A 25,374-nucleotide genomic window follows, 5' to 3' on the forward strand; every position below is an offset into this window, starting at 1 on the left:
AAAACAATGAGTCGTTTCCAATATTTTGTTGCCCAGTAAATGATGAATTGGCTAAAAAATTGATAAATGTATCAACATTGTTTTGCAGTTGTGCTTGCTGTAGAAGTTGGGCTGGTCTTTGTCCTGTGACTGAGAGCATAAACCTCCAGCACGATTTACGGTCTTAGGGCCTATTTTAATGATTTCAGGACTATTTGTGGTCTTCCATGCAGGTATCACCAATAATGGAAGCAGAAGAATTGACAAATGACATACTGGGAATAAAAAACATCACACCCCATAAAGATGATATGTGGGCTACATTTGAAGTGATTGAAAGTGGAGAGCTAGGTTTGTGACTTCCCTATTTTGGTGTTGTCTTTGTATATCTGTATTTATTCGTTCTGTGATGTTTTCATTGTATAAAAGGCTGTGGTAGTTTGTTTTTAACATTTTTTTTGGAATAGATGCAAATATTAAATCTAATTTGATTACCCAGAGCTATTTTAAGGGCACACAGTGCTGAGGGCTGCCTTGGCCATATCATCTTGACTTCTTTATGACTTCTATGACATACATGCAGTGCTTTTTTTCAGGGGGTACTTAAGGGTATCACTTCAGAATGCAGATAGAGGAATGATGAGGTCCAAAAACAAAAACCAACAACACTGTATACATGTAATCTTGGACCTCAGCATTCCTCTATCTGCATTCTGAAGTGATACCACCTTGATGCATCTCAGTAGGACCTTGGACCAAGCAAAACGACTTTCAGGTGCAATTCAGCTCTGTGGGGAGTTAAATATTAAAAACAGAAAAAAAGGGAAATCTCAGTAAAAATTAGAATTTGTTTAACTAGCTGAAACCAAATTCTGAGAAGAGAAGTATGTTAAAACCTTACATTTTCAAGAAAGCAATTTCCATCTGGTATTTATTGTTGGATTGGAACAAATAGCTCTCTCGCTGTTTACCGGAAGACACATAATGACCTTGGGAGCAGAATAATGGTATATGTAAGTTTGACAGCTTAGATGTCTGAAATATTGGAACTGAAATATTAAAGATAAACTGAATTATTTACATATATACCAGCAGAAATAATTGGCAAAATTATCTGGTCTTATACAGAGGGATTGCTGTAAAAATGGGGTCTCTAGTATATAATTTATTTTATTTTTTTCCTGCAGTAATTTCTATATGATGGATAGTTTGCAAATGAGGTGTGTTGCCAGTAAAATAACTAATGCATTTCAATAGGATGATTTATGTACCATATAATCCATTATGACAGATGGTCTTCAACACAACTATAAATAAAGCAGTAGGTGTTTGCTCTGGGAGCACACACATTCTTGGTGGATGTGTCTTGTTTTGCTGCTTTTTTCTACTGAAGCTGCTGCTTTAAGGTGGAACTGAAGATAAGATGTTATATTTGTGTGAGAGTAAATTGTCATTAAGTTTAACTGGTTTTGGAAGACAGCTGCTGCAAGGGTTAAACAAAACCCTTTATTTATCCTTTTTTTAAATACTCCTGCTAAGGCAGTACCCCCCTTCTAAAAATTGCTATAATTTTTCAGAACCTTTTACTGTTTAAACATGCAACAATTCAATCCATAATGAGTTTTCTGCCCTGCTAACAAGGGAGGATGTGTTTCATGTTGTAAAGACCTGTAAAAACTGAAGAACTTGTTGGAGAAATGCCATGTTTGGTGGCATCCCAGATCAAGACTGGGATGTAGTCTGGTTCACATTTCATGCTAAGCCAGGCCATGGTTTAGCACAGTGTGTGGGCTCATGGAAAGAAAATCACAACTGCTTTGCTCCTTCACAGTTGGAGCTCTGTACTGAGTTAAGGCATGGCTTGGCTTAGCATGTTGTCCTAGACTTGTGGTTTGCCTCTCTCCAAATACAGTCGTACCTTGGTTGTCGAACGGAATCCGTTCTGGAAGTCCTTTCGACTTCTGAGAACGTTAGAAAACCAAGGCACAGATTCCCATTGGCTGCAGGAGCTTCCTGCACTCAATCGGAAGCTGCAGAAGCCACATTGGACATCCGGCATCCAAAGAACATTCACAAACTGGGTTTGCGGCGTTCGGGAGCCAAAATGGATAAGTACCAAGGCGTTTGACAACCAAGGTACGACTGTAAACTGCAAACTGTAACCAAGATTTGTCCTATGGTTTGCAGTTCGTGATTTGTCTGATTTGTTGGGATTTGCCCAGGATCAGACAACACATTAAATCAAACCATGGCTTAGCTCAGAGTAGCAGCAGAATGACCAGGGATTGGCTGCAATCTCTTCCCATATTTATGCCAAGCCATGGCATTTGAACCAAGCCATTGTCACAAGGCCTACTGTAGTGTTTTAGCTCACACAATTCCCTGACTGTGTCTACTGACTCCTCCACGGGGGGGGGGGCAATGACATCGTGCAGCATGTGATGTCACACACGAGATGTCAGGATGTCAGAGGAGCTCGGGGTGGAGCAGAATGCGGTAGCACCATGGCTTTAATGGCCATGGCTCCTGCTACTGCTGTTGCCACCTGCCAGGGGCTGCTCCTATTCCTGTGTGGTAGGAGAAGGAGAAGGAGCCAGCCACTGACACTGTGCCATGCTGAGCTCCATGCTTGGCTTTCTCTGCTACTTTTGAACATTGGGAGGGGACCCAATGTTATTGGGGGGACCAAAAGGAGATGCCCCCCCTGCTACTCCTCCTCCTCATCCGCTGTCTTCTTCTTTGGCGATCACTCGTAGCCAAGTAAAATTGTCTTCCATGAACATGGTTTTAACAGTGAGTCCGTGGGTGACTGTGGAGGCCAATTCTGGATCCACATGTCCTTCCACAGTGGAGACATAGGTTTCCGGGCAGGAGTTGAAAATGGTGAGGGTTTGCCAAACGTGCCTTCCTCTCCCTTTTGTCCTGAGTTCGAGCGCCTTCAAAGCCCATGACACCTTTGGTAAAGGCGAAGACACCTGTGCATGAATTTGTTTGATGTGTGGAGATCAGTGCACGCTGACCAATGCACAGTCTTCACAGTAAGGCTCTATTCCAATGGCATGATGTGAGGGACGAGGGATACAGGGAAGTCCCTCCCATCTTAAGTTCCAGCCCATCCCCAAGCGCGGGAGAGAGTAAGGAGAGCTCTGCCTCCAGCGGAGAGTCAGGAAGTGGTGTCCGAGGCTCAGGCAAGGTTGTGGAGCCCAGGCCGCAGGTGGGACAGGAAGTAGGACGCACAGGGGGGAGGCCAATTCCCCCAACTCCCGAATTGCGACGCAAACGTAGGGGGAAGAGGTTGGGTCTGCCAAAGCTGTGGTGCTGGAAGAAAACGCGCCAATCGCCATTCGGGAGTTCAGACACCTCACCTTAAGGATGCATTTTTACTGCTCTGAACACTGTAAATAATCAGCACTTAATAAAAACCTTAAAAGACCATGCTGGAGTCGTTACTCTAGAGTAGCCATACCAGGCCCTCTGACACATGAGTATCACGACGACCGGTAGATTATTATCTGCTGCAGCCTTCATCCGCCTTCACAGGCGTTGTAACATACCGCTTGCTATCCTCCGCCTCTTGAGGACTTCTTGGATCATTGTTTGTCTAGCTCTTCCCCTTTGACCTTACCACCTTGGGTGACCCTGCTGGCAGTATGAGACTCCCAGCGGCTTTGCTCACAAGAGTCATAGGAATGAATGTGCAAGCCCACTCACCGCGACAAGGTGATGATCCAGCGAGAGAGTCATCCGCTGTCCTTCCCCACTGTCCATGCAGTCAGAGAGAAGGCCTGAAGAGAGGAGTCTGTGTAAGCTCAACACTTGATTCTAATAAGGCTTCTTAATTACTTAGGCAAGCTCTGCATGTAGAACAGGATCCTATCTTCAGGTCTGGTCCTCGATTGCATGGGCAGCTGCATGCATAAGTGCCATCACATCTAAGAAATAAAGGTGATTTCTAGGAGGAGGAGCAAGTAGCAAAGGAGAAATTATTGCTATATTATGGCCCCTTTCTTTCTTTCTTTCTTTCTTTCTTTCTTTCTTTCTTTCTTTCTTTCTTTCTTTCTTTCTTTCTTTCTTTCTGCAACCCTTACGTCAACACCTTCTGATTTTTAGGATACAGTTTCTATGCCCCTTCCTCCGTTAAGTCAACATTGTAGTTGTGTGATTCTCTCTATCACAGCTGGTCTGCATAATCTATGAAGGCAGGAGTGAATGTACAGTGGTACCTCGGTTTATGAACACAATTGGTTCCAGAAGTCTGTTCATAAACTGAAGCGTTCATAAACTGAAGCAAACTTTCCCATGGAAAGTAATGGAAAGTGGATTAATCCGTTCCAGACGGGTCTGCAGAGTACTCAACCTGAAGCGTACTTAACCCGAAGCAGGGGTGTAATTGGTTCCGGAAGTCTGTTCATAAACTGAAGCGTTCATAAACTGAAGCGAACTTTCCCATTGAAAGTGTGAGGGGCAAGGGATATCGCGAAGCCCCTCCCCTCCTGAGTTCCAGCCCAGCCCCGAGCGAGGCTGAAAGGAGGGAAAGCTCCAGCTCAAGTGGGAAAACAGGAAGTGGTGTCCAAGGCTCTGGCAGGGTAGAAGAGCCATCGTCCCAGGTGGGACAGGAAGGAGGAAGGAAGGGGGGGGGGGAGACCAGTCCCCCCAACCCTGGAACTTCGCAGAAAGCGTCGGGGGAAGAGGATGGGTCTCCCCAAGTTGTTATGCTGGCGCAAGACGCGCCAAAAGCCACTTGGAGGTTCTGATTCAAGCTGAACAGATGTGTCTTTGTAAATAGCACTGCCATTAGCACTGTAAATACTCAGCACCAATAAAAGATAAAATGCAGAGCTGTGTAGAGTCGTTACTCTGAAGTAGCCTTCTCCGGCCACCGTGACAGAAAGTAATGGAAAGTGAATTAATCCGTTCCAGATGGGTCCGCGGCGTTCGTAAACCGAAAATTCATAAACCGAGGTGTTCATAAACCGAGGTTCCACTGTACTTCATGCTGAATCATTTTTTAAATACACTGTTATTAGCCTTCCTTGTTTTACATTTGTACACTGCTGTAGATACTATTTAAAAAGAGAAGAGGATTGTATATTTTATGTACAAATAGCTCCGATGTGATGTATAGACAGATGTAAGTGTTGTGTTGACACAGTTGTGCCAGCCAGAATACATAATTTGACTTCTGTGATATTGCAAGATCCACAATGGAAGCTATGGTAAATGGAAAGTAAGAATTTAATCTTACTTAGTTACGGCTTTTTTTTCTGTCCCTCTCCCCTCCCAGAACGACCTTTGCATTATACTGAGAATGTTCTAGAGCAAATTCTCCATTGGAGTTCTTTGCCTAACCCCAGCAGTGCATATCTTGTCGTAAAGAAGTTTCTGACAGCAGACACAATGAAGCTATACAACGGTATGTATGAGAGAAACTCATTTTTAAGAAAGAATGTCATGTTCCATGTCACTTCCCAACAAAGACTTTCATATGTTAATCTTGGCTGAGCTTTCAAGTTTCAAAGAGGTTTCTGTGAGATAAGTGTCGTATGGGGCCATTGGAGTGCAGCCATCACCTTGCCCTATAATTTCCCAAGACTGATAGATTAACTGCAGTGTGCTTACAGAAGGTTTCTTTTGAAAAATAGAGAGCGGCGTCTTATCTTGCTATCATAGGCAGCAGGAAAATAAGTCTCAGTCTTGGAAGGAGCCAAATGTTATTGGAATAAAATAAACCAAGGGAACTGCGTGCCCAGATGATGTGATCCTGCCACCCCACTCTGTGCAGTGCAATTGAATGGCTGCTATTGGCAACAATCTTTTGGTTCAAATTAGGCTACTGCTTTATTGATTGCGGATATAAGGAGTTTTGGCTTAGACACTGGAAATAACCAGTGTATTTTTCTAGAAAGAAAGGTGCTGGAACTCGCAATGAACACCTCCCTCATTATCTTAGAATGACAATGTTACCCACCTGAGAGGTGCCGGAACTGACTTCTGGTGAGTTCCCCCTGAAAAAGAAGCCCTGGGTGTAAACTATATAAACCAGCCTGGACAGAGGTCGAACCAACAGTGAGGAAGTCCTATGACAGTCGTACCTTGGATCCTGGACACCCTGGAACTCAGACATTTTGGCTCCTGAACGCCGCAAACCCGGAAGTGCGTGTTCTGGTTTGCAAATGTTCTTTTGGAAGCCAAACATCTTACGGGTGTTTCGCGGCTTCCGATTGGCTGCAGGAGCTTCCTGCAGCCAATCAGAAGCCGCGATTTGGTTTTTGAATATTTTGAAAGTTGAATGGACTTCCGGAATGGATTCTGTTTGACTTCTAAGGTACGACTGCACATCAAATAGGTGCTACCATACTTGGTTCACCTTTTGGAGGAGAGTTGTGGCCCTAGCCCCCGTATGGTCATTTAGACAGTAGCAGCTCCTCCAAGATCCTTTTAACACAGGCATCCCCAAACTTCGGCCCTCCAGATGTTTTGGACTACAATTCCCATCTTCCCCAACCACTGGTCCTGTTAGCTAGGGATCATGGGAGTTGTAGGCCAAAACATCTGGAGGGCGGCAGTTTGGGGATGCCTGCTTTAACAGAATACCCCATTTCCTTGGAGGTGCAGGCAGAGACTTACAGCTTTCCCTCCAAACACAACTAAGGCGTCACCTAATGCCTTACCCATCAAAGTTGTGACAGTTGTCATGAGGCAGGCAAAAAACTCCACGTTGGCCAATTTAGTTGTGGGGAGAAATCTCTCCCCGACTCCAAATACAGCAACTGGTTATAATGCATAGCAAAGTCCAGAAAGGGAGGCTACTCCCAAACTCAAAGAAGTGGAGGATTGAACTCTGTGGGCACGTACCCTTGAAGGTCAGTTCACCCCTCTCATCCAACACATCCCCCAACCCCCCAATTCATTGTGGTTCCCATCTAATGCAGACATATTTATATTCCTTCAGTCAGGGGCTGATAAAAATGAGAGATTTGGAAACTTTAAAAATGAAATGTTGGAAGGTTTTAAAAGAGAATTAGACACGTTCATTGAGGGCAAGGATATTAATGACTACTATCTCTGATGGTTGCCAGGGACCCAGGTGGCGCTGTGGTTAAACCACTGAGCCTAGGGCTTGCTGATCAGAAGATCGGCGGTTCGAATCCCTGTGACGGGGTGAGCTCCCGTTGCTTGGTCCCAGCTCCTGCCAACCTAGCAGTTCGAAAGCACGTCAAAGTGCAAGTAGATAAATAGGTACTGCTCCAGCGGGAAGGTAAACGGCGTTTCCATGTACTGCTCTGGTTCTCCAGAAGCCGCTTTGTCATGCTGGCCACATGACCTGGAAGCTATACGCCGGCTACCTCGGCCAATAATGCGAGATGAGCGCGCAACCCCAGAGTCGGTCATGACTGGACCTAATGGTCAGGGGTCCCTTTACCTTTACCTTTAACTCTGATGGTTAAGTTCTACCTTCACCATTCTTCTGAATAAAATAATAGTAGTAGTAGTAGTAGTAGTGGTAGTAGTAGTAGTAATAATCATGTATTTATACCCCACCCATCTGGCTGGGTTTCCGCAGCCACTCTGGGCAACTCCCAACAGAATATTAAAAACATCAAACATTAAAAACATCCCTAAACAGGGTTGCCTGTTTATTTCCTTGACACCTGATGGGAGGGCGTTCCACAGGGTGGGCGCCATTACCAAGAAGGCCCACTACCGAGAGTTCCAATTGCTGGGTATCGCAGGTGGGAAGAGTGCAATTATCCTCACCAAACGGTCCACCCCCTGGATCTTGCAAAACCTTCCAACATCCCTCCCATTTCCCGTAGACCTCATCATAAAGGCCTCCTCCCTTTAGACCTTCTATTGCAAAGTGGTGGTGATGTGTCCAGAGATCGGTCAGTTGCTGTAGTTTAACCCTGCTGACCACTTTTTGTTGCAAAACCCTGGTTAAGATTCCAAGCATCCAGCAAAACCATGGCTTAACTTGTCGAACTAATCCATGCCTCCATATATATATATATATATATATATATATATATATATATGAATACATCACTTTCCTTTAAAAGTTATGTAAGTTACAAGAAGACACCTGCTTCTCATTTCATGTTCTGAAGAGGAAATTATCTTCACCTTTGTTCGCTTGATCCAGGCAGAGCAGTTAACTCCGGTTGAATGAAAATGGGTTTCACATCCTGATTTGTTGGCCAATACTTTAAATCCGGTATTCAGGGTGTAATACGTAACCATCGTTAAAGTAATCATATTGTGCATAAGCCTTCCGTCTGCCAAGGGCAACCGTGTTTAAAATAAATTGAGGCAGTCAAAGGATCTTTATTTCCCCCCCTGTATTCTGTTTGTGGAGATTAATGTTAAGGATTTATGAAATTCGGTACTCTACAGAGTGTTTATTTAAAAAATAAAATAAAATACTGTGCTCTTTTTATCATCTTGACAGAAAAGAAGGCAGAAGGCACCGTAAAAGCCAGCTATCTGAAATACAAAGAAGAACCATCCAAATTACTGTCTGGAAATAAGTTTCAGGAACGTTATTTTGTTTTGCGGGAAGGAAATATTTTCCTTTACAAGGATATGAAGGTATAAATGCCTGCACTGAATCCTTTAAAATCATGAGCAATTATGCTTAAAATCCTTCTTTTCACGTTGGGTTTGACAACTGACATTAGATGCTTTTTGTTCTGCTTGCCGACGTGAAAAGTTGGAAAACATTCTGGATTTTGCCAATACAATACAGTATAACAAAAAAAAAAAAAAAAGAGGAAGAGTTTCAAAAGGAATTTATTCTGCTTTGCACAGGAGTGAAGATTAATGTAACATTTAATTCAAACACACTCGAGTGAATGTCGAATGTGTTGCCAACACTTTTAATAGGCACCTCACTGATTTGTGGAGCTTGAGTAGTCTGTTTTAAAAAAAGAATCATATAGAAAGGAAAAATTATTTTGTTCCATTCTCTCTGTATTCTCACCATCAGTGACTCTGTCCGAGCGAAAGCATGAGACAGGCAAGAGGACTTAATCTGAGTAAATTATGATGGTGAATCCAGACAAGAGGAAAAATGATAGCAGGAGGAAAGTCAAGATTGGGAAAGAGTGCTTTGGATAATATAGGAGGGGTGAAGTTCAAGGTTGTAAAATAACAAATTTGCTCTAAGGGCAAATTTTCTTTAGTTATCTGCTCTTCTTTGAAGATGGGATGTTTTTGTGATAGGGAATCCTGAAATCCAAAAGAGAGGCACAAGTACCTTACCTTTCACATGCATACATTGTTCATGCTATTGAATGGACTTGAGACTGGTACGTTTCAGGGCCAAGCAGAAGCCATGGTGGAACCAGACATGCACTGATTGCGATGGGTGCTTGGTTTGGACAAGCTTCCAGCTGTCTAACATAAACCAGGCATGTGTCTTCCTCCTCAAAAAAGGAGATGTGAACATGGTCACACTGTTTTTGGCTGTTAATGTGGCTCCAGTTAACACCACATATTGCCTGAATGGTAGACAACTGTTCCATTGAGTGAATTGAACACCGGCTTCAATAAATTATGAGTCAGAACCTGGAATGGGGTGTTCACCAATCCAGGGTTCCCATAGTTAATGTTGAAACAGGAGCTGAAATTAGAAGTTAGGCTTCATCTCCAAAGCAGAGTGCATTTAGGATGCTCTGTTGACTAGACAAGGCAGACTCCAAAGTATTTAAACATGGTCTGAGGCCTCCTTTTACTAGCCAATCACAGTCCCCCCCCCCCGTATACATTCCATTGTTCAAGAGGACGATTAACATATTTACAGCTGAAATCCTAAACACACCTACTTAGGAGTAAGTGCCATTGAACTCAAAAGGGCCCACTTAGTAGATATGCATAGAGTTATACTATTAGTATTATCTTGGCTTTCTCAAGTGTTTTAATTAATCTGTTAGCAATGTTTCATCAGAACATCTTGATTTATGGTCATTTCATAAAATGTTAAGGGAGAAAGTGAAATTCCTTTCTCAGCTTCTGTGTTTCCTAAGGAAAAATGGAACTTTTTTTCTTTTTAGCTGACCAGTAAAGTATGTGTTAATATTATGATGGTATTAAGCAAAGATATTTTCCCCCCTAAAAACCTTAAACTTTCCTTTAATTGGCACGGCTGCTATGTTTAAAAAAAGATGTCTAATTATTTAGGGCTACAATCTAAAATTGGCACATTTGTGAGTACAAATTGGCACCTTTAAAACTTGTGCACATGTAACTGGGCATGACTGAAGTCTAATTAGCACTTGGCAAGTGTTTGTCACTGGGCTGATTTAATAAGTTGCCTTAAACTTTGCATTTCATACCATTAAATTGCTCCCGTTCATAACTTTTCCCTTAACATTTCACTTCTCGTGGTGATGCGTACATAAGGAAAAGCAGAAAGGCATATTATTTGTTATAAAGGAACGGAAACATATTTTTTAAAATAGAAGCATAAAATACTCCCTTGATGTAATGTCTGAATCATTTATTTTCAGAATAAAACGTTGCAAAGAACTTGTGTCTAACTCATAGCTGCCAAGTCTCCCGTTTTTCACGGGAAACCCCTGTATTTTAAACCGTTTCCCGCTGGCAGCCTGGATTGGAAAAAATCCCGTAAATCCCCCGGATTTTCTACCTGCCAGGAAGGCTTCATTTTGGGTCCTGGTGCCGCCCGATTTCCAGTGCCCAGATATGGGTAGCACGGCACCAGACGTTGCTTCTACGCATGTCTGGACATGCGTAGAAGCAACTTCCGGTGCCGCTCCGCCCATGCCTGGGCACCGAAAATCGGGCAGAGCGGCACCGGAAGTTGCTTCTACGCATGTCCAGCGTAGAAGCGACTTCCAGTGCCGCGCCGCTGCTGATCCCGCATTTTTCAGCGGGAGACTTGGCAGCTATGGTCTAACTACCCTCTTGTCAAGTCCCCCCACCTCTCCTTTAACTCACACCATTGTCCTGATATTGGTCTGCTTTATAATTCTGTGCTCAACATTACAGTGAAGCGAGTCTAAAATGCTCCAGCAAAAATTCCATTTCCGATTTTGCCCCACCTTTCCCCTTCTGCTGCCGTACTCCTCCTCCCCCTTTCTTTGTTTTAATGCTTCTTTATTTACCCTGTAATTAATGCCTTCTTTCAAACATGCCAGTGCAAGTCCTCTAAATCAGATGATGTCAGCACAGATGTGTTGATTTCATTATGTGCAATATTACCAATCAATTGCCTGATAATGTTATACTGCTAAGCTATCATTTAAAAACTTATTCACTTGTGCATACCTAGATTAATAAGTACATTTCTTTTGCATGAATGGCTGCCTTTATTACTGTGGCAGAATTGGATTAAAAATTATTTTTGAAACATTGCAAGGCCCATTAGCCACAAAATACGAAGGAAAAGAGAGAGCTCAGCAGTGAGTTGAATTTGCCTGAAAGTCATAGGATGCTACATGTGTGCCATCTCGAGCTTGAGGAAGTTAAGAGGATTTAGAGGGGCTCCTATGAAACTAGGTTCAGCTTTTCTGGATTCCTGGTGGATCCATCTCCAAAAAGAGAGCTGTGTATTGATTTATGGCGGGGTTTTAGCTTCCTTAGAAATAGGTCTTCTCCTTTTCTAATGGTATTTTCACAGTACAGTCATACCTCGGTTTAAGTACGCCTTGGTTTGAGTACTTTCAGTTTAAGTACTCCGCAGACCTGTCTGGAACGGATTAATCCACTTTCCATTACTTTCAATGGGAAAGTTCACTTCAGGTTAAGTACGCTTCAGGTTAAGTATGGACTTCCAGAACCAATTGCACTCATACTTCGGGTTAAGTACACTTCAGGTTGAGTACTCCGTGGACCCATATGGAATGGATTAATCCACTTTCCATTACTTTCAATGGGAAAGTTCACTTCAGGTTAAGTACACTTCAGTTTAAGTACTCCACAGACCGTCTGGAACGGATTAATCCACTATCTATTACTTTCAATAGGAAAGTTCGCTTCAGGTTAAGTACGCTTCAGGTTAAGTACAGACTTCCGGAACCAATTGTGTACTTAAACCGAGGTACCACTATACAGTGGTACCTCGGGTTACAAATGCTTCAGGTTACAAACTCCGCTAATCCAGAAATAGTACCTCAGGTTAAGTACTTTGCTTCAGGATGAGAACAGGAATCGTGCTCCGGCAGTGCGGCGGCAGCAGGAGGCCCATTTAGCTAAAGTGGTGCTTCGGGTTAAAAACAGTTTCAGGTTAAGAACGGACCTCCGGAACAAATTAAGTTCTTAACCAGAGGTACTACTGTACAGTGGTACCTTGGTTCTCAAACTTAATCCGTTCTGGAAGTCTGTTCCAAAACCAAAGCATTCCAAAACCAGGGCACACTTTCCAATAGAAAGTAATGCAAGATGGATTAATCCGTTCCAGACTTTTAAAAACAATCCCTAAAACAGCAATTTAAAATGAATTTTACTATCTAATGAGACTATTGATCCATAAAATGAAAGCAATATACAATGTACTGCAGTCACACAAACAATCAATCAGTAGCTGAACTGGGTTCCACACAGTCACAAAAAGGAAAAAAAGATCAACAAAAACAAAAACGCAAAATAAATAGCAAAGAGAGACAGACCTCAGTGTTGCACTCAAAATGAAAGTGTGGCACTCAAATTGGAGCACGTTCAGCTAATGAAAGAAGTTTGCAAACTGGAACACTTCCAGGTTTGCAGAGTTTGGGTTTAAGCCATTCGAGAACCAAGGATCCACTGTACAGGAATTTGCTTTAGAGGGAAATGTTTTCACAGTGTTTCTGTGGATTGTGTACAGGTGTATGAAGAACAGTTTTAGTGGGGTGTTTTCACATGTAGATAAAACGTGACTTCCTCTTACTTTTGCCTAATACAAACCAGGCAGAAGCCTCATTCGGACATTTTCTGTCAGAATATGGCCAGTGCAATGCGTGGAGAGCCAGCAGTGTCTTGTACATGAAGAATGCCTGAGTGGAGTTCTACATACCTGCAATCCTATTGCTAGCTTTGGCATCAGTCTTTCATAATTTAGTGCTTCAAAAAACACCACAAATAACTTTATTTCAATGGATGCTGCCCACATGACCCGGAGAGCTGTCTGTGGACGAATGCCATCTCCCTCGGCCTGAAAGCGAGATGAGTGCTGCAACACCATAGTCACCTTTGACTGGACTTAACCACCCAGGGGTCCTTTACCCTTTACCTTACCTGCCAGCCAATCAGTGCTTTGCTTAGCTGGCTTCACTGCAAACCAGAAAATCTGGGGGTTTTTTTTCATGAGTTCGGCCATGTAAAAGAAGATGGGTCTCAAAAACGTTCCTTTTTAACCAGGCCTTTGGTTGATTTGATTGACATCCTATGAACTTTAAAAATGTAGGGTTTTTTGGGGGGGGTATTCGGTTATTGTTTTTATTTTGATTATATATTTTGTGGTTTTTTATATTGATTTTGTTCTGTGAACCACCCTGAGACCTCCGGGTATAGGGCGGTATATAAATTCAATAAATAATAAGAATATTAATAGTAATAATTAGAAATCAGTGAAAGCATTTCTAGAGCACAACAGCTGTCATTTTACTGTATTTCTATGTACAGCCTATGATTTACAGAACATTGAATAGAAGTTGATACAGTCGTACCTTGGAAGTCGAACGGAATCCGTTCTGGAAGTCCGTTCAACTTCCGAAACGTTCGGAAACCAAAGCGCAGCTTCTGATTGGCTGCAGGAAGCTTCTGCAACCAATCGGAAGCCGCGGAAACCCCGTTGGACGTTCAGCTTCCAAAAGAACGTTTGAAAACCGGAGCACTCACTTCTGGTTTCCGATTGTTCGGGAACTAGAACGTTTGACTCCCAAGGCGTTTGGGAGCTGAGGTGGGTGTGTAGTATTCTTCATATTTCAAGAGTTTCCACTTCTTCCCTTTTGTATTTCCCCCCCACTATCTTTGGTCATTACTTTCCACAAACAGCATAGTCAAATAAGTAAAATTAACCAGTTTTCTGCATTACGTCTTAAATGCAGCCCAGGGACGAATGCTTTCCATTTACATGCTAATTGAAAGGGAGAACGATTTGGAATAAATTGGCCTGTAATGAAATCGCAAGAAGGGATAGCCAGAAAAAAAGCTGATAATGGGCGATATGTATAGGGGTGTGTGTGTGTGTGTGTGTGTGTGTGTGTGTGTTCTAGCATTCCAGTTAGTACATTTCCATTCCATTGATTTAGACATTTCTGATCTCAACAGAGTAGCAAGCCTGAGAAAGTGCTGCCGGTCAAATCTCTGAAGCTGTATCTTGGAGTGAAGAAGAAACTGAAGCCCCCAACAAAGTAAGAAGTTGGAAAAAAAGGCTGTGTTGGTTTTTTTTCTAGCCAGGCATGCTGCATTATTGACAAGACAGGAACACAAAACTTTTAACAACCAACGCAAACAAGGAAGCTAATCTATATCCATCGTTTTGTCCTGCTCTTAAATTGCATCCCCATAATATTAGTTGCTCTTTTACCCAAGTGGTCCTAATGCTTCTGTGCTAAGAGATTGCATTATTGACCATCGTTTTCTATCTCAGCGTGTTGTCTCTTGTGGGTTGTATTGGCTATGTGCTTAAATTGTCTCCGATCCTCTGACCTGAATTCTAGAGATAGGCAGATATTCAATGTGGAAGGCTGTAAAACACACTAATTTGATCATCTCGGCATCAAGCTCAGATCCAGAGAAGAAACATTTGCCTTCCCTGAGGTACAACTTTGACTCGGTGCAGGCACAGAACTGCACATTTGCCAAATCCTGCAGACTTGCCACTACTTCAGCTATTGTTACATCAGCACTGGCATTTTCACTAACCTTACTTAGCACCAAACCACACTTTGGCCATAATTCCCAGCAGGCTGGCAAATTGTAGCTTATTCTGTTCATTGGTTTATTGTATTTAACTCAACAAAATTTCAAAGCGCTGGATGAAAAACTTAAACTGGGAGTGGCTAAATGATTGTTGGCCCAAGGACGGCACTCGCCCTTTGCTAACTTTCTGTAGGCCACATACTTGGGGTAAATATTGGCCAGGACTGGGTGCATATTTCTGTGCATGTGTTGGGACGTGGGTGGCATTGTGGTCTAAACCACTAAGCCTCTTGGGCTTGCTGATCAGAAGGTCGGCGTTTCGAATCCCCGTGATGGGGTGAGCTCCCATTGCTCTGTCCCACCTCCTGCCAACCTAGCAGTTCGAAAGCACGCCAGTGCAAGTAGATAAATAGGTAGGTAAGTGGCGTTTATGTGCGCTCTGACTTCTGTCACAGTGTCCCGTTGCACTGGTCATGCTGGCCACATGACCCGGAAAGCTGTCTGTGGACAAACCCCAGCTTCCTCGGCCTGAGAAACGAGATGAGCACCGCAACCCCATAGTTGCCTTTGACTGGACTGAACCATCCAGGGGTCCTTTACCTTACTTTTGCATGTACAGACAGCACAGAAATCCTCAAAAAAATTGCCTGAAAATTCTTTGCTGAGGGACCCTGCTCTGAAGTGGTATTGATCAGCATTTTGCACCGCTAGAATCAAAGTCCACCGATGATCCACTTGGGGTTGTTGCCTAAAGCATGCATTCCCATTGCCCTATTACACAGTGTCCACAATATTCAGTTGATGCTCCCGACCCTTCGAAGAAGCATTTTAAAGCTGGCTACAGGGGAGAAGGACTGCAGTGTTTGATACAATCCATGGCTTCGGCTGCAGTGTTTTTCAACCTCAGGGCAGAACTAGGCTTTATTTCACCCGACTCAAAGACCCAGTTTGACACCCTCCCCTTGCACATTTGTGTACACACACACACACACACACACACACACACACACACACAGGCCAGGATCCTCAATGGGGCCCTTCTGGAGGCTTTTGGGGGGCAACTAGGTCCCCCAATAGCTGTGGCTCTGCCTCAGATGTTGCTGGACTGCAACTCCCATATTCTTAGCCAAAAGTCTGAGATGGTGAGTTGTGGTCCCACAGAATCTAGCTATCCAAAGTTGAAGATCTTTTGCTTATATAATGTTGGCTAAACTCCAATGTGTACTTCTTTCTCTCCACACACACAAACACACATACACACAATAATATGTGTTAATTTTTAATTATTATTTTTTTGCAGTTGGGGTCTAACATTGTATTCTGAAAAACATCACTGGTAAGTGATTGGCATGAAAACAATTCCCCATTTTTCATTGCATCTGGAAAGGTATGGCGGTTTTCTTAATTAAATGAGGAGAATGACTCACCCAAAGAGATTCTTGCCTGAATCTGAGACCAGATACCCCAAATTCAAGACTAACACTTGTTTTACTATAGCACACGGACTGGCTCTTCCCTAGACACTGAAAGTACGAGTTCTACCAATGCCAGAATCTGTCCGCTAAGCATGCATAGTAGTGGATCTTCAGATTTGATCCATGTCTTCTCCATTATTGCTTAGATTTTTCTGAAGAATTGCAAACAATTATAGTGCCAACCTGATTGGCATTGCTTGTGTAGTATATTATGTCACTGCAACTGAATTCACGCTAATTAATGTGTGTTTTCCAGGCATTTGTGTTGTGATGGGCAGGATTCCCAATTGGATTGGCTAAGCAGCATTTTTATTGCACAGGTATTAGTTCTTTTATATCATTATTCAAAAGAAAAACTCTCTGGGTTCTTGAAAATAATTTTGCATTTTAATGTATCTGTTAGGTGTGTATTAGTGCATTTGTCTGTATGCATACACACCCACGCACTCATTTAAGCAAAAATCTACATTATCAACATAAATTGTAAACTACACGACATCTTTCCTCAATCAAATCTTTCACATGTTGGATACCTCTCTGATTTCATTCTGCATGTCAAGGTTGCTCTCAGTGTTTCGGTCATGGTGGGGGGGGGGCTATCTTTCCACTACTGAATTATTTTGAGGGCCTGGTATTGCTACCCTGTGGAGATGTTCACATCATTTGAGATTTCTAATTTATTTGACTTAATGGCATCTTTGATATACAGAGCAGCAGCACCCCACTCCTAGGGGTGCACAGGAACCCCAAGATTCACTAACTTCGGAAGCAGTGTGGTCTGTTTCAGATCTATTTGGCATCATTCTGCTTCAAATCAATATTCGGGTTCAAATCTGATCTGTTCTATCCTAAAATCTGTTTCATTCCCATTAGTCAATGGGGAATCTAAAAATGGCTCTATCCATCTATCTATCTATCTATCTATCTATCTATCTATCTATCTATCTATCTGTCTATCTATCTATCTAAGCCACTTGGGCTTGCCGATCGAAAGATCGGCGGTTCGTATCCATGCAACGGTGTTGAGCTCCCATTGCTCTGTCTCAGCTCCTGCCAACCTAGCAGTTTGAAAGCACACCAGTGCAACTAGATAAATAGGTACCACTGCGACGGGAAGGTAAAGGGCATTTCTGTGCACTCTGGCACTTGTCACGGTATCCTGTTGCGCCAGAAGCGGTTTAGTCATGGTGGCCACATGACCCAGAAAGCTGTCTGTGGAGAAACGCTGGCTCCCTTGGCCTGAAAGTGAGATGAGCGCTGCAACCCCATAGTCACCTTTGACTGGACTTAACTGTCCAGGGGTCCTTTAGCTAGCTAGCTGTCTGTCTGTCTATCATCTATCTATCATCTATCTATCTATCTATCTATCTATCTATCTATCTATCTATCTATCTATCTATCTATCATCTATCTATCTATCATCTATCTATCTTGTTGTTGTTGTTTAGTCGTTTAGTCGTGTCCGACTCTTCGTGACCCCATGGACCATAGCACGCCAGGCACTCCTGTCTTCCACTGCCTCCTGCAGTTTGGTCAAACTCATGTTGGTAGCTTCGAGAACACTGTCCAACCATCTCGTCCTCTGTCGCCCCTTCTCCTACTGCCCTCAATCTTTCTCAACATCAGGGTCTTTTCCAAGGATTCTTCTTTTCTCATGAGGTGGCCATATCATCTATCTATCATCTATCTATCATTATCTATCTATCTATCTATCTATCTATCTATCTATCTATCATCTATCTATCTATCTATCTATCTATCTATCTATCATCATCTCAGGCATAGGCAAACTCGCCCCTCAAGATGTTTTGGGACTACAACTCCCATTATCCCTAGCTAACAGGACCAGTGGTCAGGGATGATGGGAATTGTAGTCCCAAAACATCTGGAGGGCTGAGTTTGCCTATGCCTGATCTATCGATCTATCTACACACATACACACTCACTCCTTTTTACAGAGGTTTGGCAGATTTGGCAGATCCATATAGGAGTTTTCATGTTGGGAACGTTTACATATTTTTAAGTCTGTAACTTCTTAATAGTCTTCCAGACTTGGCTGTGAATTGCAGGAATGGTTCCCCCTTCTGAGGGGATGAAGCCTGCCAAATATCAGATGGTTTCTAGGGATGATCTAGATGCATGCTAAGGCAGATGAGACACCTCTGGCACACCATAGGTTCCTGACACCTTCTATAGCAGGCATCCCCAAACTGCGGCCCTCCAGATGTTTTGGCCTACAAAACCCATGATCCCTAGCTAACAGGACCAGTGATCAGGGATGGTGGGAATTGTAGTCCAAAGCATCTGGAGAGCCGAAGTTTGGGGATGCCTGCTCTAGATGTTTCTCAGCTCATTATAGGTATGATCTAGATCAGGCATGTCAAACCTGCAGCCCCCCAGATGTTTTGGACTACAATTCCCATTTTCCCCAACCACTGGTCCTGCTAGCTAGGGATCATGGGAGTTGTAGGCCAAAACATCTGGAGGGCCGCAGGTTTGACATGCCTGATCTAGATGATCTGAGGGGATGGAACCTGCCAAATATCAGATCATCTTCCAGGGATGATCTAGATGTTCCTCAGCTCCTGACAACTTTTCCACAAGAGTCAGTTTAAAAGATGTTCTGCAGTCTTGTTTATATCAAGTGCAGGCCAACAGTAGAGAACGCATGAAGGCAATATTGAGAATGCGGCCTTCTTCTGACTGGCGATGAGCGTAGATTTGCTGGGGGCTTGGCTAATTTGTAGCTGGGGTACTGACCGAGCTACTCTCAATAGTCCCTGCATGCATTGGTCACCAATTGCCTTAGAAGGGCTTCAAAAGTCACCACATTGCTCTTTTTCACATCTGAGAACCCCACTGCATTCTAAAATCTACTGCTTTAATTTTGTGTACTAAAGAGATTGCACTTTGCAGTAATAATGTCTCTGACTTGACAAATTTTCCACAGCACAGTAATATCTGGCCACCAGATGGGAAGGCAAGAAAGCAATCTGTTACTAAAAATCCAAAAATTGGTGGCTTGTCTTTAATACCAATCCAACAAGAAAGAAGTGTGCCCAAAGTCAACACATCAGAGGTGGGTTGCTGGATATATCTGGTTATTAGCATTTATAACACTCCACTTTTTGTAGGTGTTCTAGTCCAGTGATAATTAGAACAGTATATATTCCAAATGCAGGGACCTTTGCAGTAGCACAAACATAGCACATGTTAAAGAAAGAAATTTAACAGTTTTAAAAAATGGCATCCATAAACTGAAGGCAAAGGATAATATACACATTCTATTTTGTATGGAATTAGTTCTGTATATTAAATATTTGAATTTATGTCATAATAACATGTTGATGTTAAAGATTTGTGATGCATTAGTTTGTGAGATTCATGTAACAGCATTGGCACTCATAAATAATTCTATTTATTTTTTCTGTCAGATTAATTTTTCATTAAATAGAAGTCTTATCTAGGGGACAAAATATCCATTTGGATTCAATGAAAAATTATTGCACTTCAAGAGCTCTAATACATCCAAAGAATAATTTCACTTTTTTCCTGTGCCATATCACTGCTTATTCCCCTAAAAGCAGGGAAGTTCTCAAAAACGTATGTCTAGAATTGCACTAAACAGCTGAAATAGTAAATTAAGCCTCATCTGGAACTTAGCAGCCATATATTTCCATTATAATGTTGTTCAACTTGAAGAAGAAATTGGCTGGAACCATAGCAACTGAGGCCTCCTCGTATAGCAGCAGACATTTAGGGTCTGTTGGGATTTGTCTCTTCAACATATGTGCCTTGAAAGATGAATCGTGTGCTCCCACAAGGAGTGCAGTTGTGTCTTTTGGGTACGGGTGTTTAGTTCTGTGTCTAGGTGAGGTAGGGAGAAAATAACATTTATAGCTCTAACTTAGCCATCCAACTTGACTAGAAATCACTGCATATACACATGGGGGCATAACATATGGTTTGCCTATGTGGATATGATTCATTTTTGAGATATCAGTTTGGGAATACAAAAGAAACTTTCCATACACAACGGATGATAATAATCTTCTATTGACTTTCTAATGACTTTATTGTTCTGATTTCTCTTCTTTCTGTTCTTCTTTCTCCATGTCCCTCCTCAAATCCTTCAGTGTTCTTATGTCCTTCCACTTTATGAACCCCAAATCATATCTTCTCTTCCTTAACTACATCCATTCTCATTTACTGCATTAGAACTCAAGACCTCCTGGTGCTCATCTGTCTCAAATTCTACTGTTCTCAAAATTCATTTCAAACTAAAGTGGTGCCTCGACTTACGAATTTAATCCGTTCCAAAGGCACCTTCGTAAGTCGAAAAATCCGTAAGTCGAAAAACGTCATTGGAAACATGATTTCCCATAGGAATGCATTGGAAACTGAAATTTTTTAAAGTCGATGCAACCCTATCTAAAAATTCTTAAGTCGAAAAATCCCTATCTAAAACCGCCGCAGTTTTTTTTCCGGATGTCGAGACATTCGCAAGTGCGCGGCCCTTACCCCCATTCGTAAGTTGAAAAATTCGGTTGTCGGGTCATTCGTAAGTCGAGGTACCACTGTACAGTTTTTCACTCTGGCATCTTCAAGCAGGCCTTTCTCTCTCCTTTTTTTAATGTGTTCAGTCTCTCAAGTTACAAGTCTTGGGGAGAAGGGTCTGTGGCGTCTTCTTATTTTTGTACATATTATAGTTTCTTGTTTCTTTTTCTCCAGAGATAGGGATCCTAGGCCCCCACAGATTATCTCAGAATCATAAAATTGTGGAGTTGGAAGAGACTGTGAGGAACATCTAGTCCAACCTCTTTTGCCCAACATGGGGCTCGAATCCACAACCCTGAAATTAATGATGTTGTACTCCAACTCTCACCAGCCCCATAAGGCACTAGGGCAATTGTCAGGGATGATAGGAATTGTAGTTAGACCACATATGAAGGGACACAAGTGTTCCTCATCCCGGCTCTAAGCACTTTAGAAATTCATAATGCTAATGATACAATGACCTCCTTTTCTGTTTTGCCTCAATAGGGCAGAATAGGAAGCGACTTGCAATGGAGCCCACCTCAGTATTTAACTTATTTATTTACTTATTTTTTAAAAAGTATACCCTATTGTTCCTCACCATAAAGTGACTTACAAACCATCATAATGTGATCCAGCTATCAGAACACATATTTGCTTGTATTGGACTTCACCCTGAGATAATAATAATTTTATTATTATTTATATGCTGTCCTTCTGACTGGGCTGCCCCACCCACTCTGGATGGCTCCCAACAAAATATTAAAACTGATGAACTGATGAAGTGTGGGTTAGAATTGAATGAATTTTTTTAAATAAAAAAACCAGTATTTAATAAAGTAAAATAAATAAATATAAATGGAATTAAAAACACAGAAACCAAGAACTCAGTTCATTAAGCAGCAACAAAAGCTAAGGTGTGTTTAGAAAAGGAAAGTTTTCCATTCCCATGGAACACAGAAAAGATATCACCAAACCTCTTGAGAGAGAGGGCACCATGAGGGAGACAACATCAGTCTTATGTGTTGTCTCAAACCATGTCCCTCTCAGAAGTAGGGCTGCCATATGTCTCGGTTTTCCCAGACATGTCCTGGAATTGGGATGTCAAAATGGCATCTGGGCTGATTTTTGCTGAATCAGCAAAATGTCTGGGAAAGCCTGGACATATGACAACTAGGACAGGTTTTTTTTTAAAAAAAAATGCTTTAAAATCCCCCCCAAAAGCTTATTCAACAACTTCAGCCAAAAAACGGTCAACAACTTTGTCCGAAGCAATCCCATGGTAGGAGCAGAAAGCCTTGCTTGTAAAGGGAAGTTATATAACTATTTTTGTCTGCTTCACAAACAATAGCCACAATTGCTTTCAAACTAAATGAGCAACAGATATTATTCAGGGATGTATTGAGCATGCATTTCAACTTGTGCTCCTCTTTATTCAGAATTCAAAACTGGAATTTGAAAGCGACTTAACTGAAGACAGCAGGAAAGGTTTAAAACAAAAGGCAACATTGGTAGCTCAGTGTTTGGAACGCAAGGAGGAAAAAACCCGAACCCGTGCGAGAAAACACCGGAGCCTCATCTGTTTGGATGACATGGGGGCAGATGTTGTTGACTTACCCCAAAGACCCTATAAGGAATGCAAGTCACCAAAGAAAAATGAGAGCAAGACTAGCCCAACCCATCAGGAACCTGATAAGCAGCTTCCAGCAAATGTTATTCAGGAACTCAACAGTGTCCTGCAGAGGCACAGAATTGACCACGAAGACACTTAGAATCAATTCTTCGTATTTGCACATCACAGACTTAAATATTCTAGGAAACACAATGTTGTCCATGTACAGTGTGCAGACTTATCAAATGTATTTATAGATGATATAAGAGAAAATGGGTGTTGACTACCAATCCGTGGGCCTTCACTGCGTGGTGCCAAGAATGAACAACTCATCTGTATATTGCAACTATATTGTTATCTTCGTTGTATGATGTATAGCGCTTCCCAAAGCATGGAGCATTCTTTTCTAAAGGTTTGAGGAGTTTGAAATGTGATTTGTCAATTCAAGAAAAATACACGCTGATCTAGAAACCTATCAGTGGCATAGGTTGCACGCTTGCCCATAGGCAAGGCTGAGAACACCAGACTGCAGAATTTTCACTAAGAGCCAAGTTGCATGACTTTGAGCAAATTGAATTCCCCTGAGTTCATGGATTTTTCTTTGAGAAATGGGAGCTTCCCCACACATACACATTGGGAGGTGTGTGAGGAACTGATCTAGACGACAGGAGGGAGAGATGGCTAAATCCCCACATCATCGCAAACCAGGTTCCCAATCAGAATTCTGCCACTCACCACACTAGCAGTTTCTGACAGAAAAATCACACAGAATTCAGAAGGCATTGATTTCATACTATTTTCCCCCAGTGCTAGTTTTCCATGAGCAGGGAATTTATTTTATTTTACTTTTTTATTTTACTTTTTTTAACAATAGCATTAAAGTCCTCCCCCATCTTCAGCCTGAATTGGAATAGTCCATTCCATCATGATGGGCCACAAGAATCTCATTCTCACCTCACATTCTGCCGTATGCGCAGATCAGACCAGTATTTTGACGAGGATACTAAGTCACCTTACCCAAACTCTTGAATGTAATATACTGCTTCGTCGTTTTTTTAAAAGTGGATTTATACTTATTTATGTACAACTTGCTGCTGCTAAGATACTGAAAAATAAAGTGATACTGGCCATCATTTTTCACTTGCGAATCCAAGCTGTGTCATTGCATGTAACAGTTTTTTATAGGCAATTGGAAGAGAAGGGAAAGATTAATGGGATTTGGCAGTGAATAAGGGGTTAAACCACAGAGTCTAGGGCTTGCTGATCAGAAGGTTGGCGGTTCAAGTTGAGTCCCTGCAACAGGGTGAGCTCCCGTTGCTCGGTCCCAGCTCCTGCCCACCTAGCAGTTCGAAAGCACATCAAAAAGTGCAAGTAGATAAATAGGGACCACTCCGGCGGGAAGGTAAACGGCGTTTCCGTGCGCTGTTCTGGTTCGCCAGAAGCAGCTTTGTCATGCTGGCCACATGACCCGCGGACAAACGCCAGCTCCCTCGGCCTATAGAGTGAGATGAGTACCGCAACCCCAGAGTCGGACACAACTGGACCTGATGGTCAGGGGCCCCTTCACCTTTACCTTTTAAGGGGTCATCTTAACACTGTTAGTTCTAAATTTAACTGATGTAAATATAATAAGTGCAGAGGAGCAGTTCTGAAATATTTCTGCACCTTGAACTATCTGAAAATTCTTGGGTGTCTCGACAGCTTTTTTGTTGTCAGAGTATCATGAACCTTAAACTGGTTTTTGTTTGTTTGTTTGTTTGTTTAGTTCAGGTTTGTAAGTTTCATGTTCTAGACAAAGGCCATGGCAAACCTGTATTAGATTATAGTATTAAGAAAATAATACAGACCGTAAAAAACACATTTTAGATGAAAACAAAATGGTAGACTGTATTAGCACTTTGTTAGGACAGTAGTGGATCCCAGGCCAGGGCTTGCTGGCCTGTTCAGTAATTCAGCAATGCTCCAAACTGCCTCAATCTTCATGGAAAAATATATATCATGTGCAGGGCCAGCTGAGGGCAGATAGGATTGTTGGTGCGATTCATTATATGTGGTGCACATATAAATTTTGATCCCACTCTCCCCAGTGCTGGAGAAAACCATTCTCAAAAGGAGCTCTGCATGCATATCCGATCCCTGCAGAGGTTCAGACTGCAGCCAATGGTGGAACCTCGGTTTATGAACACCTCGGTTTACGAACTTTCGGTTTACGAACGCCGTGAACCCATCTGGAACGGATTAATTCACTTTCCATTACTTTCAATGGGAAAGTTCACTTCAGTTTATGAACACTTCAGTTTAAGTACTCCGCGGACCGTCTGGAATGGATTAATCCACTTTCCATTACTTTCAATGGGAAAGTTCGCTTCAGTTTATGAACGCTTCAGTTTATGAACAGTCTTCCGGAACCAATTGTGTTCATAAACCGAGGTACCACTGTAGTGAGTAAAAATAAATAAAAATCAATCTACTGTACTTATATTTAATTTCTGATGAGCCAACTGTTCTACCATCACTGTTATTCCACTTGTTTCTCATGCTGGTTAGCACTGAATCAATTCATTGTGAAAAAGGAAAGCTGGCATTTATATAAACAAAATCTGCATATTGTGGTAGAGGGAGCTAGTTATTTTCCCCTGGAGATTTTTTTAAATTATTATTTAAATTATTTAAATAACATATTTAAATTATTTTAAAATTATTTTAAAATAAAATATTTAAATAATTATTTAAAAATATCTTAAGCTTTTGAAATGCCTGCAGGAAGGTTTGGTCTAGTTTAGGAGCAAAAAGTTCAGAGAGTTCCTTGTTTTACCGATCAACCTATCTGGTTGCTGAATTGCAAAAGTAAAGTTGCACAGTCTGTTGGAGCAGAAATAGACATTTCAAGACATGCACGGCTGTGCCAAA

General features: G+C 42.1%; 1 protein-coding gene across 3 annotated transcripts in view; it reads left to right on the forward strand.

Annotated features, from left to right (window-relative positions):
* The window catches only part of ARAP2 (ArfGAP with RhoGAP domain, ankyrin repeat and PH domain 2), a 126,817-nt gene extending 103,220 nt beyond the window's left edge, over positions 1-23,597 (forward strand). For 2 of the 3 annotated variants that reach the window (XM_060278928.1, XM_060278927.1), the window contains 8 exons: positions 213-330; positions 5,264-5,392; positions 8,429-8,568; positions 14,248-14,330; positions 16,142-16,177; positions 16,573-16,636; positions 19,267-19,395; positions 22,292-23,597. In XM_060278928.1, coding sequence (XP_060134911.1) covers positions 213-330; positions 5,264-5,392; positions 8,429-8,568; positions 14,248-14,330; positions 16,142-16,177; positions 16,573-16,636; positions 19,267-19,395; positions 22,292-22,624 — 1,032 coding nt within the window. In that variant the 3' untranslated portion in view covers positions 22,625-23,597. The remainder of the gene's footprint in view (positions 1-212; positions 331-5,263; positions 5,393-8,428; positions 8,569-14,247; positions 14,331-16,141; positions 16,178-16,572; positions 16,637-19,266; positions 19,396-22,291) is intronic. The other variant, XM_060278929.1, reaches the window with a different exon arrangement.
* The last annotated feature ends 1,777 nt before the right edge of the window (positions 23,598-25,374 follow it).

This window comes from Zootoca vivipara, chromosome 9 (assembly GCF_963506605.1).
Source record: "Zootoca vivipara chromosome 9, rZooViv1.1, whole genome shotgun sequence".
Classification (NCBI taxonomy): Eukaryota; Metazoa; Chordata; class Lepidosauria; order Squamata; family Lacertidae; genus Zootoca; species Zootoca vivipara.